Source organism: Lampetra planeri, chromosome 27 (genome assembly GCF_965212315.1).
Source record: "Lampetra planeri chromosome 27, kcLamPlan1.2.h2, whole genome shotgun sequence".
NCBI lineage: Eukaryota > Metazoa > Chordata > Hyperoartia > Petromyzontiformes > Petromyzontidae > Lampetra > Lampetra planeri.
The window spans coordinates 7,515,917-7,530,872 of NC_136133.1; the positions used below are offsets into that span (position 1 = coordinate 7,515,917).

Sequence of the window (14,956 nt, forward strand, 5' to 3'; positions counted from 1 at the left end):
CCTCAACAGCTGGTACCTCAGCCAGCCACTCACAGGGGGTGACCTCTTCCAATATTTGAGGCACCGCAGCCTCAGCAGGGTCATCCTCACTTTGTGCCATGATGTTTTCCTGGCTGAGGGATTTCCCCTCCCCCAGGACCTCACAGAAATGCTCAGCAAATCTGCATACCTGTTCCTGGGGGTCGTAGATTGGATCACCGTTTTTTCCTCTAATGATGGTAATAGGTGTGGCGCTGCAGGTTATTTTTTTGATGGAGTTAAATAGTGATTTGTGATCGCGGGCCACTGAGGCAGACTCCATCTCCTCAGCAATCCGTGACCACCACCCATCCTTACAGCGCCTTACGGCTCTCCGAACCTCCGAGCGAAGGCTGCGGTAAACCTCCTCATTCTCTGACGTTGGATGCTGTAGGCGATGAGAGTGGGCCTGTCGCTTTTTCTCAATTAACCTGAACACCTCCTCGGTCAGCCAGGGTTTCTGGGGAGGTCTGGACCGCGTACCCAAAGCAGCCATTGCAGCTGCATGAGTCACAGTCTTAAACCTCGCCCATTTACCCTCGACATCAGGTGGAGTGGGGGACGATGCCAACCCCAGCTGCAAGCAATGATGAAATTCTCGCTTGCAACTTTCATTAGCTAGCTGAGACCAGGCCACTTTTGGTTGGAATGGGGTCCTGGGTGTACACCCACCACCGGAGTGGAAGAATGGCAGGCGCATCTTACAGATGACTAGTCGATGGTCAGAGGTCAGATCAGCTAAACGGTAGGTCCTGGTGTCAAGGACATGGGCTCGCATCCGCTGGTCCGTCACTATGTAGTCCAGCAGATGTTCTTGCTTGGACCCGGCATGTATCCATGATGTTGTGTGGATGCGCCGATGCCGGAAGAGCGTGTTGGTAATTACAAGCCCATGGGCTGCACAAAAATCTAGCAGCCTCCTACCGTTATTATTGAGCTGATCTGGCCCATGCCTTCCAATCACTCCAGACCAGGTGCCAGCATCATGACCAACTCGGGCATTGAAGTCACCCAACAAGATGACTCTGTCCCGAGTGGCCACTTTAGCCAGCACCTGTGACAGGAGGTCATAGAAAGCGTCTGACTCATCGGCTTTGCCTGCATCCCTCCACGGATGTTCGTCTTCGGTGGGGGCATAAGTAACCACGACCACCACTCCTCGCCTCTGGTTGATGGGAAGGCGAGCCCCTAGTATCCTGGGGCTTACAGCTTCCCACACCTCACCGCCACGCTCCCACGCCCCCTTCATTCTTTTGTTCAGAAGAAGAGCCACACCCTGTTGTTTGGCAGTCTCCTGCCCCGAGTAGAGGACTGTCCACCCCTCATGGTGGCAGGAGCCAGAACCGGTCCACCGGACCTCCTGAATGCCACAGAGATCCAGGCGGTACCGGTCCAGCTCCCGACAGAGGAGTGGCAGCCTCTCCTCCGCAGTGAGCGTTCGAACATTCCACGTGGCCATCCGCAATGGTTTTTCGTTGTTTCTGGAGGAGCCCCGAGGGTGAAAATTCAATCTCCTGGCTCCGCCAAATGGGGTTTGGCCAGGAGACGTCATAAAAGCCTGACCCCCCGGGGCCTCCGGCACAAGCTTATTAATTACAGGTTTATGTTTAATTCGTAGTTTAGTGGTGGTTAATTGAAGGTGGAGGGGTTACCAGCCCCTCGAACCCGTCCAGAGCCCCCGTTTAGCCACTGTGGTGGTCACAGACGCCATGAGGGGAGAGGCCAATGGGCATTGGCCCTCCCCCCACAGCACTGCCCACGACAGTGTTGCCCGTCCGGCACCGCGAGGAGGTAGGAGGTTGTTTTGCTGCACCGCACCACAACACCACACGCACCACACCCACAACACCACACACACCGCACCACAACACCACACGCACCACACCACAACACCACACGCACCGCACCACAACACCACACGCACCACACCCACAACACCACACCGCACTACAACACCACACGCACCACACCACACGCACCGCACCACAACACCACACGCACCACACCCACAACACCACACGCACCACGCCACAACACCACACGCACCACACCACAACACCACACGCACCGCACCACAACACCACACGCACCGCACCACAACACCACACGCACCACACCACAACACCACACGCACCACGCCCACAACACCACACGCACCACAACACCACACGCACCACGCCCACAACACCACACGCACCGCACCACAACACCACACGCACCACACCACAACACCACACGCACCGCACCACGCCCACAACACCACATGCACCGCACCACAACACCACACGCACCACGCCCACAACACCACACGCACCACGCCCACAACACCACACGCACCACACCCACAACACCACACGCACCACGCCCACAACACCACACGCACTGCACCACAACACCACACGCACCACACCACAACACCACACGCACCACACCACGCCAACAACACCACACGCACCGCACCACAACACCACACGCACCACACCACAACACCACACGCACCGCACCACGCCAACAACACCACACGCACCGCACCACAACACCACACGCACCACACCACGCCCACAAGACCACACGCACCGCACCACAACACCACACGCACCACGCCCACAACACCACACGCACCGCACCACAACACCACACGCACCACACCCACAACACCACACGCACCGCACCACAACACCACACGCACCACACCACGCCAACAACACCACACGCACCGCACCACGCCCACAAGACCACACGCCCCGCACCACAACACCACACGCACCACGCCCACAACACCACACGCACCGCACCACAACACCACACGCACCACACCCACAACACCACACGCATCACGCCCACAACACCACACGCACCGCACCACAACACCACACGCACCGCACCACGCCCACAACACCACATGCACCGCACCACAACACCACACGCACCACGCCCACAACACCACACGCACCACGCCCACAACACCACACGCACCACACCCACAACACCACACGCACCACGCCCACAACACCACACGCACTGCACCACAACACCACACGCACCACACCACAACACCACACGCACCGCACCACGCCAACAACACCACACGCACCGCACCACAACACCACACGCACCGCACCACAACACCACACGCACCGCACCACGCCCACAACACCACATGCACCGCACCACAACACCACACGCACCACGCCCACAACACCACACGCACCACGCCCACAACACCACACGCACCACACCCACAACACCACACGCACCACGCCCACAACACCACACGCACTGCACCACAACACCACACGCACCACACCACAACACCACACGCACCGCACCACGCCAACAACACCACACGCACCGCACCACAACACCACACGCACCGCACCACGCCCACAAGACCACACGCACCGCACCACAACACCACACGCACCACGCCCACAACACCACACGCACCGCACCACAACACCACACGCACCACACCCACAACACCACACGCACCGCACCACAACACCACACGCACCACGCCCACAACACCACACGCACCACACCCACAACACCACACGCACCACACCCACAACACCACACGCATCACGCCCACAACACCACACGCACCGCACCACAACACCACACGCACCGCACCCACAACACCACACGCACCACGCCCACAACACCACATGCACTGCAATACACGCGGCCACACTCTACCGCAACGTGTGTTACGATGTGTGTAGGGTGTGTGTCAGTGTGCCTGTGTTGGCAAGTGTTGGTGAATATTAGTGTGTTAGCATGCTGGTGTTGGCGTTTGTTGGTGAGTGTTAGTTTGTGTGTGTTGGCGTGTGTTAGCGTGCTGGGGTTAATGTGCTGGGGTTAGTGTGCTGGTGTTAGTCCGCTGGTGTTGGCGTGTGTTTGTGAGTGTTAGTTTGTGGATGTTGGCGTGTGCTGGGGTTATTCTGCTGGTGTTGGCGTGTGTTGGTGAGTGTTAGTTTGTGTGTGTTGGCGTGTGTCAGCGTGCTGGTGTTAGTGTGCTGGGGTTAGTGTGCTGATGTTAGTCTGCTGGTGTTAGTCTGCTGGTGTTGGTCTGCTGGTGTTAGTCTGCTGGTGTTGGTCTGTTGGTGTTGGTCTGCTGGTGTTAGCGTGTGTTGGCGTGTGTTAGTTTGTGTGTGTTTGCGTGTGTCAGCATGCTGGTGTTGTCGGGGTATTTTGCAGGACGGCCTCACTCCGCTGCACTGTGCAGCTCGGAGCGGCCACGATGGAACTCTGGAGATCCTCCTCGAGCAGGGAGCACCCATCCTTGCCAAGACCAAGGTGCCACATCGTCAACATCATCACTGTCAACAACATCATCATCAATAACATCACCGTCATCAACGTCATCATTAACATCCTCACCATCATCATCATCAACAACATCATCATCATCATCACCAAAAACGCCGTCATCATTAACATCATCACCGTCAACAACATCCTCACCATCATCATCAACAACATCATCACCAAAAACACCGTCATCATTAACATCATCACCATCAACAACATCATCACCATCATCATCGACAACATCATCACCAAAAACACCGTCATCATTAACATCATCACCATCAACAACATCATCATCAACATCATCATCAACATCATCATCACCTAAAACACCGTCATCATCAACATCATCATGATAGGTCATCATCACGGTCATCAACATCTTCATCATCACCTAAAACACCGTCATCATTACCATCATCATGATAGGTCATCATCACGGTCATCAACATCATCATCAACATTATCATCACCTAAAACACCGTCATCATTACCATCATCATCATGGGCCTTCGTCAACACTGACACTGTGCGTCATCATTAACATCATCATGATAGGTCATCATCACGGTCAACATCATCATCAACATCATCATCACCTAAAACACCGTCATCATTACCATCATCATCATGGGCCTTCGTCAACACTGACACTGTGCGTGTGCCACTAAGACTGTGCGTGTGTTCCACTGTGCCACTGACGCGCCGCGTGCCACAGAACGGGCTCTCCCCGCTGCACATGGCGGCGCAAGGCGACCACGTGGGCTGCGTGCGGGGTCTGGGTGCGCGCGACGCCCCAGTGGACGACGCCACGCTCGACTCCCTCACCGCACTCCACGTGGCGGCCCACTGCGGCCACTACCGCTCCGCCAAGCTCCTGCTGGAGCTGGGGGCCGAGCCGGACGCCCGCGCGCTGGTGAGACGACGACACGGGGGAGACACCGGGGGGGAGATGTACGGGAGACGCGGGGTAGAGGCTGGTAAACCGGGGGAGACGCGGGGAGACACGGAGAGACTCGGGAAGATGCAGGAGAGATGCAGTGGAGATGCAGGGAGACTCAGCGAGACATAGGGGAGATGCGGGGGAGATGTGGGGAGACACGGAGAGGATCGGGAAGATGCAGTGGAGATGCAGGGGAGATGCAGGGGAGACGCAGGGAGACTCAGCGAGACATAGGGGAGATGCGGGGGAGATGCGGGCAGACAGGGGAGACACGGGGTCACTTCACTCCCTTCCCCCCTCCATGCAGAATGGTTTCACGCCGCTCCACATTGCGAGCAAGAAGAACCGGGCGCGCGTCGTGGAGCTGCTGCTGCGACACCGCGCCACCATCGGCGCCGTCACCGAGGTGGTCCCCCCGCCCCAGGATGCCTTTAAGGAATCCCAATGACGACGGTTCACCTTTAATAGGGGTGCCTTAGAGACATGCCAGCTACGAGGGGTCACCTTTAATAGGGGTGCCTTAGAGGCATCCCAACTACGAGGGGTCACCTTTAATAGGGGTGCCTTAGAGGCATCCCAATTACGAGGTGCCACCTTTAATAGGGATGCCTTTAAGAGATCCCAATTACCAGGGGTCACCTTTAATCTGGGTGCCTTTAACGGATTCCAATTACCAAGGGGTCACCTTTAATAGGGGTGCCTTTAAGGGATCCTAATTACGAGGGGTCACCTTTAAAGGGGCTGTGGGGTGTCACGGTATGGTGTGTCACGGTGTTCTGTGTCACACTGTGGGCTGTAGTCTGGCCTGACTCCACTCCACGTTGCCGCGTTCATGGGGAACCTGGAGGTGGTGTCGCTGCTGCTGCAGTACGGAGCGACGCTGGACACGCCCAACGTGGTAATAACACCACAGACGCATCGCACACAATACCACACACGCATCACGGACAACACTACACTGCACCACACTACACACGCATTATACATCACAATGCACCATACCCTGCACCACACCGCACACGCATCACACCACACACACATCGCACATCGCACCACACCCCACACAGCACCGCACCGCACACGCACCACACCCCACACAGCACCACACCGCACACGCATCACAGACCACACACACCACTCTCCACTGCACATGCATCACAAACCAGACTACACTCGAGATTTGAAGTTGTCGTGACTGCAAGGATTCCTACTTTTTGGGTTTTTTCGGTAAAGTCACGTAGGTAAAAAATTAATTAAATTAAATAGAATGAAAAGAACTAAAATAAAATTAAATCACGACGTTTCGGGCACAACACAAGCGTCCTTCTGCAGGTGGGGACAATGTAGCTACAACACAACCGTTTCAGTGTGTCTGTGTTTTCGCTACATTGTCCCCACATGAAGAAGGCATATTGTGTTGCGCCCGAAACGTCGTGATTTAATTTAATTTTAGTTCTTTTCATTCTATTTTATTTCATTTATTTAGTTTTTTACCTACGTGAATTTACCGAAAAGAACAAAGAGTCCAGACTACACTCCACTGCTCTGCACCACTCCAGTCCACACCCCACAAGACACACCCCGCAGAGGCCCTCACTGAAGACATTGATCCCAGTCAAGACGGAGGGCACCTCGCCATTGAACGCCTGGCAGTGTGGCCAGCATTGATTCCAGCAGCGCGGCTGACTTTGCCGCTGATGAGAGACTGAATGTCGAAACCGCTCTCGAACTTTGCTCGTGTTGATAGACCAGTGCTGCTGCTGCTTCCTGTTGAGATGATGCTCTCCCAGAAGAAAGGCCGTGGGGCTGATGGGACGTGTCCAAAATGCGACCCCGGTGGTTGTTTTAGTTATAGCGTGGTTGTGTGTAACTGTGCGCCGCGGTTTTGCCGTGCGGTTGTTGTGGTCGCAGCGTGCGTGGCATTCTTGTTTTGGCTATCGTTGAGTTTTGGTTGTTTTGGTGGTTGTGGTGTATTTATTGATACAGTGGTGTTGTGGTTGTATAGTGTTGTTATTGTGAGTTTAATGCTATAGTGTTGTCTATTGTGTTATTGTGGTGATTCTATAGTTTCGTTGTGGTTTGATCGTGTTGTTGTGGTATTATATTGTTGTTGTTGTGGTTCTATAGTGTTGTTGTGGTTGTATAGTATTGTTGTTGTGGTTTTATATTGCTGTGTTTGTATAGTGTTGTTGTTGTGGTTGCAGCGTGGTGAGACACCATTGCACATGGCCGCCCGTGCGGGGCAGCTCCCAGCCGTGAAGAGTTTACTGAAGGCCGGGGCGGACCCACACGCAACCACACGGGTGAGGGCACAACCACACACAACTACACACAACCACAAGGATGAGAGCACAACCACACACAACCACACAGCTGAGTGCGCAACAACGCACAACCACGAGGGTGAGGGGGCAACCGCTGGCAACTACCGCAGCCCTCCCCCTCTCGATCCGGCCATCGTGGGAGCTGTTCGCTGGTCCACGCAGCGCACCTTTTCCTGTACCCCCGTGCGCTTTCAGGACGAGCAGACGGCGCTGCACCTGGCCTCCCGCCTGCCTCGCCCGGAGGTTGCGCTCGCCCTGCTGGAGGCCGGGGCGCGAACCGACGCGGTGTCGGCCGGAGGGTACACCCCACTGCACATCAGCGCGCGCGCCGGCCACACGCTCACCACAGCGAGCCTGCTGCACGCGGGCGCCGACCACACGCTGCCCACCAGGGTGAGCACCCTCCGCCCTCGCCACGCCCTCACCACCCACAGCTTCACCACCCGCAGCCTCACCGCCCGCAGCCTCACCGCCCGCAGCCTCACCACCCACGCCCTCACCACCCACAGCCTCACCACCCACAGCCTCGCGCACGGTGGCGGGTGGAGTGACGTGTGGTGTGATGCGTGGGATGTGGTGTGACGTGTGGGGGTGGCGTGTGGTGTGACGCAGTGTGACACGTGGGGTGGGGTGACGCATGGTGTGACACGTGGTGTGATGCGTGGGGTAGCGTGACGCACGGTGTGACGCACAGTGTGACACGTGGTGTGACGCGTGGGGTGGGGTGACGCACGGTGTGACGCACGGTGTGACGCACAGTGTGACACGTGGGGTGACGCGTGGGGTGGCGTGACGCACGGTGTGACGCACGGTGTGACGCACAGTGTGACACGTGGGGTGACGCGTGGGGTGGCGTGACGCACGGTGTGACGCACAGTTTGACACATGGTGTGATGCGTGGCCTTTTACAGAAAGGCTTCACCCCTCTGCACGTCGCCGCCAAGTATGGACAAACCGACGTGGTGCGACTGTTGCTTGAGGGCGGAGCCCAAACTGACATCACGGGCAAGGTGAGAGAGAGACAGTGTCATGGGCAGGGTGGCATGCACAGACACTACCACAGACACAATCACAGACACACCCACAGACACAATCACAGATACACCCAGAGACACAATCACAGACACAATCACAGACACACCCACAGACACACCCACAGACACACCCACAGACACAATCACAGACACACCCACAGACATGCCCACAGACACACCCACAGACACAATCACAGACACACCCACAGACACACCCACAGACACACCCACAGACACACCCACAGACACACCTACAGACACAGACACACCCACAGACACAATCACAGACACACCCACAGACACACACATAGATACACCCACAGACACAACCACAGACGCGCCCACAGACGCGCCCACAGACGCACCCACAGACACACCCACAGACACACCCACAGACACACCTACAGACACAGACACACCCACAGACACAATCACAGACACACCCACAGACACACACATAGATACACCCACAGACGCACCCACAGACACAACCACAGACGCGCCCACAGACGCACCCACAGACACACCCACAGACACACCCACAGACACACCCACAGACACAGACACACCCACAGACACAATCACAGACACACCCACAGACACACACATAGATACACCCACAGACGCACCCACAGACATAACCACAGACGCGCCCACAGACGCGCCCACAGACGCACCCACAGACACACCCACAGACACACCCACAGACACACCCATGCACTCCTGGTGTTAACTGTGGGCAGTGCAGTATTGCGTGGTACTGTGTAGTACGCGCGTGTGGTACTGTGTGATGCTGTATAGTGCGGTGCTGTGTGGTGGTGCGGTACTGTGTGGTGCTGTCTAGTGAGTGCAGTGCCAAGCTGTGTGGTCTATACAATGCAGTGCCGTGTGTGGTACGGTGCCGTGTGTCACGTTAACGGTGCCGTGCGTGGTACGGTGCCGTGTGTCACGTTAACGGTGCCGTGTGTGGTACGGTGCCGTGTGTCACGTTAACGGTGCGGTGCGGTGCAGAACGGGCTGACCCCGCTCCACGTCGCCGCTCACTACGACCACCAGGAGGTGGCCCTGGTGCTACTGCAGAATGGAGCCTCACCCACGGCCACCGCCAAGGTGCCTGTGTGCGTGTGTGTGCATGTTTGTGTGCGCGGCTGTGTGTGTGTATGCGCCTGTGCATGTGTGTGTGCGTGTGTGTCTGCGTGTGTGTGCGTGTGTGTGTGCACCTGTGCGTGTGTGTGTGCGTGTGTGTGTGCATGTGTGTGCGCGCCTCTGTGTGTGTGTGTGCGCCTGTGTGCGTGTGTGTGTGTGTGCGCGCCTGTGCGCGTGTGTGTGTCTGTGTGCGTGTCTGGCAAAAGGGAGAGGTGGCGCAGTAGCTATCATGCTGCGCTACAAACCCGGCGACCCCGAGTTCAATTCCCTCTCACGGCCAACACCAGCGACGATTATTTGAACTGGTCCTGGGCCTCCCCTTGGTCAACTCGGCTTCAAGTGAGGACACGGTGTGGTGTGTCGACACTGCCACTCAGGAGACAAAGGCAGCCAAGCGCGGTGCTGGCCGCCCACCCCTTCATGTGCCGTGCCAGCCTTCATAGGTGCTCGCTATATAGGGTATCTTTGTGTTCTATCTGGCTCGTGTCACACAATGGCAGCCGCACTGTGCTGCGAGCACTGCCGCTGGTTGTGAGAAGGCTGAGAGGCTGTTACCCTCACGGCACTCACGGCCACTACGGCGGCGTTGGGGGCTGAGGATGGGCGCGAGGGGCTCGATCGCGTGACCACAAGGACCACAGGAGCATAACCAGAGCCGGCTCGTGTCACAGACCCCCGGGGGGACAGGCGCCCGCAATGTCACCTGGCCAAGCCCCCGTTTGGCGGAGCCGGGAGACTGAACCTCCATGAACAGGAAACCACCACCGGTGTCCACGTGGAATGTCCGAACCCTCACTGCGGAGGAGAGGCTGCCACTTCTCTTTCGGGAGCTGGACCGCTTCCGCCTGTAGAATACAGGAGGTCCTGTGAACTGGTTCTGGCTCCAATCACCGCGATGGGTGCATAGTTCTCCACTCGGGGCCAAACAATGTGGCTCTTGTTCTAAACAAAAGAATGAAGGGGGAGTGGGAGCGTGGCGGCGGAGGTACGGGAAGCTGTGAGTCTCAGGCTGTTGTGGATTCACCTCCCCATCAATGGGAGGAAAGAAATGGTGGTGGTGGTGGTGGTGGCTAACGCCTCCACCGAAGATGAAGATCAGTGGAGGGATGCCTTCTATGACCTGTCCCAGGTGCTGGCTAAAGTGGCCCCTCAGGATAAAGTCATCCTGTTGTATGGCTTTAATGCTCGAGTGGGTCATGATACAGGCACTTGAGCCGGAGTGACTTGAAGGAATTGGCCAGATCAGCTCAATAACAACGGGAGGAGGCTGCTAGACTTCTGTGCAGCCTTTGGGCTTGTAATCACCAACGCGCTGTTCCGGCATCGGCGCATCCGCACAACATTTTGGGTGCGCGCCGGGTCCAAGCAAGAACATATGCTGGACTACAAAGTGACACCAGAACCGACCGTGGAGCCCATCTGCCCACTGACCATCAGCTAGTCCTCTGTAAGATGTGCCTGCATTCCATTGTGGTGGTGGGCGTCCACCTCGGACCCCATTCAAACCAGAAATAGCCTGGTCTCGACTTGCCGATGAAGGTTACAAGTGAGAATTTGATCATCAAGATGCAATTACCAGCCAAACATCGTACTCAAAAATTGTAAATGTTGTGGTTTCATGCTTCAACACACCGGTGGGCTAAAGCAGTGAATTATTTGTCTTTTGTCAACGTGACACTTTTTTGCTGATTGGCCGTTTTGGGTGGTGGAGGGTTACAACACATTTATAAATAACGCTATCTAACCCAAAAACGTTGATTATGAATAATATTCATCTTTCTTGGTTCTTTCGGTAAAGTCACGTAGAAGGGCACGACGTTTTGGCCACAACGCAAGCAACCATCCTCAGGTGAAGAACAGGTCTGTCGGAAAGACAGCGTCACGAAAGCTTTAAATCGAAAAATGAATAATATTGGTCGCGAAAGCCTACGTTATAATTTGATCATCGCTTGCATCTCGGGCTAAAAATCATCCCACCCCACCACCCTCCTGATGCCGAGGGGCAATGGGTGAGGTTCAGGATGGTGGCTAATGCAGCTGTTATGGCTGCATTGAGAGCACACAGTCCAGATCTCCCCAGAGACCCTCGCTGACAGAGGAGAGGTGTTTCAGGTGGCCGAGAGAAAGCGACAGGCCCACTCCCACCGCCTACAGCATCCCACGTCGGAGAACGAGGAGGGCTGTCCCCAGACTTGGCAAAAAGCCGTTGCGGCGCTGCGAGGATTGAGCGGTGGTCCTCGGGTTGCTGAGGAGGTGGATGCTGCGTGAGCAGCGCGCGATCACAAATCACTCTTCAACCCCCATCACGAGAGTGACTTGTGGCTCCGGGGCCCATTGTCTTGCGTGTGTGCACGTGTGCAGAATGGGTACACCCCCCTGCACATTGCCTCCCGCAAGGGCCAGGACCCCCTTTGTCTCTCCCTGCTGTCTCACGGGGCCGACGTGGATGCGCACACCCACCAGGGGGTGCGCGCGCTGCACCTGTGCAGCCAGCAGGGCCACGGCGCCGTGTGCAGCACCCTGCTGACCCACGGCGCCCAGCACACGCCCCGCACCACGGTACACACCGCACACACACCACACACACCACACACACCACACCACACACACCACACACACACCACACACACCGCACACACCGCACACACCACACACACACCACACATTCCACACACACCGCACACACCGCACACACCACACACCGCACACACACCGCACACACACCACACACACCACACACACCACACACACCACACACACCGCACACACACCACACACACCGCACACACCGCACACACACCGCGCACACCGCACACACACCACACACACCACACACACCGCACACACCGCACACACCGCACACACACCACACACACCACACACCGCACACACCACGCACACCGCACACACACCACACACCGCACACACACCACACACCACACACACACCGCACCACGGTACTCACCACACACACCGCACACACACCACACACACCGCACACACCGCACACACACCGGACACACCGCACACACACACCAAACGCACCACACACACACCACACACACCACACACACACCACACACACCACACACACACCGCACCACGGTACTCACCACACACACCGCACACACCACACACCGCACACACACCACCCACACCGCACACACCACGCACACACCGCACACACCGCACACACCGCACACACCGCACACACCACACACCACACACACCACACACCGCACACACCACACACACCGCACACACCGCACACACACCACACACACCGCACACACCACACACACACCACACACACCACACACACCACACACACCGCACACACACCGCACGCACACCACACACACCGCACACACCGCACACACACCACACACACCGCACACACCGCACACACCGCACACACCGCACACACACCGCACACACACCGCACACACACCGCACACACACCGCACACACACCGCACACACCGCACACACCGCACACACCGCACACACCACACACACCGCACACACATACCGCACATGCCCCGCACACACCGCACACACACCGCACACACACCGCACACACCGCACACACCGCACACACCACACACACCGCACACCGCACATGCCCCGCACACACCGCACACACACCGCACACACACACCGCACACACGCCCCGCACACACCGCACACACACCGCACACACCGCACACACACCACACACACCGCACACACACCGCACACACACCGCACACACACACACCACACACACACCACACACACCGCATACGCCCCGCACACACCGCACACACACCGCACACACCACACACACCACACACACACACCGCACATGCCCCGCACACACCGCACACACACCGCGCACACACACACCGCACACACCGCACACACCACACACACCGCACACACATACCGCACATGCCCCGCACACACCGCACACACCACACACACCGCACACACACCGCACACACCACACACACCGCACACACATACCGCACATGCCCCGCACACACCGCACACACACCGCACACACACACCGCACACACCGCACACACACCGCACACACACACCGCACACGCCCCGCACACACCGCACACACACCGCACACACACCACACACACCGCACACACACCGCACACACACCGCACACACACACACCACACACACACCACACACACCGCATACGCCCCGCACACACCGCACACACACCGCACACACCACACACACCACACACACACACCGCACATGCCCCGCACACACCGCACACACACCGCGTACACACACACCGCACACACCGCACACACCGCACACACACCACACACACCACACACACACCGCACACACACACACCACACACACACCGCACACACACACCTCACGCACACCACACACACCGCACACGCCCCGCACACACCGCACACACACCGCACACACCACACACACCGCACACACCGCACATGCCCCGCACACACCGCGCACACACCGCACACACAACGCACACACACCGCACACACCACACACACCGCACACACACACCGCACACGCCCCGCACACACCGCACACACACACCGCACACACCGCACACACCGCACACACCACACACACCGCACACACATACCGCACATGCCCCGCACACACCGCACACACACCGCACACACACACCGCACACGCCCCGCACACACCGCACACACACCGCACACACCGCACACACACCACACACACCGCACACACACCGCACACACACCGCACACACACACACCACACACACACCACACACACCGCATACGCCCCACACACACCGCACACACACCGCACACACCACACACACCACACACACACACCGCACATGCCCCGCACACACCGCACACACACCGCGCACACACACACCGCACACACCGCACACACACCACACACACCGCACACACACCACACACACACCGCACACACACACACCACACACACACCGCACGCACACACCTCACGCACACCGCACACGCCCCGCACACACCGCACACACACCACACACACCGCACACACCGCACATGCCCCGCACACACCGCGCACACACCGCACACACACCGCACACACACCGCACACACACCGCACACACCGCACACACACCACACACACACCGCACACACACACACCACACACACACCGCAC

General features: G+C 57.7%; 1 protein-coding gene across 1 annotated transcript in view; it reads left to right on the plus strand.

Annotated features, from left to right (window-relative positions):
- Window positions 1–14,956, plus strand: part of LOC144727910 (uncharacterized) — an 85,636-nt gene that overhangs the window by 11,166 nt on the left and 59,514 nt on the right. Inside the window, exons 10-18 of the mRNA XM_078607049.1 lie at window positions 4,219–4,317; window positions 5,051–5,248; window positions 5,583–5,681; window positions 6,075–6,173; window positions 7,480–7,578; window positions 7,795–7,992; window positions 8,511–8,609; window positions 9,645–9,743; window positions 12,141–12,338. Of these exons, the coding sequence (XP_078463175.1) occupies window positions 4,219–4,317; window positions 5,051–5,248; window positions 5,583–5,681; window positions 6,075–6,173; window positions 7,480–7,578; window positions 7,795–7,992; window positions 8,511–8,609; window positions 9,645–9,743; window positions 12,141–12,338 (1,188 nt within the window). The remainder of the gene's footprint in view (window positions 1–4,218; window positions 4,318–5,050; window positions 5,249–5,582; window positions 5,682–6,074; window positions 6,174–7,479; window positions 7,579–7,794; window positions 7,993–8,510; window positions 8,610–9,644; window positions 9,744–12,140; window positions 12,339–14,956) is intronic.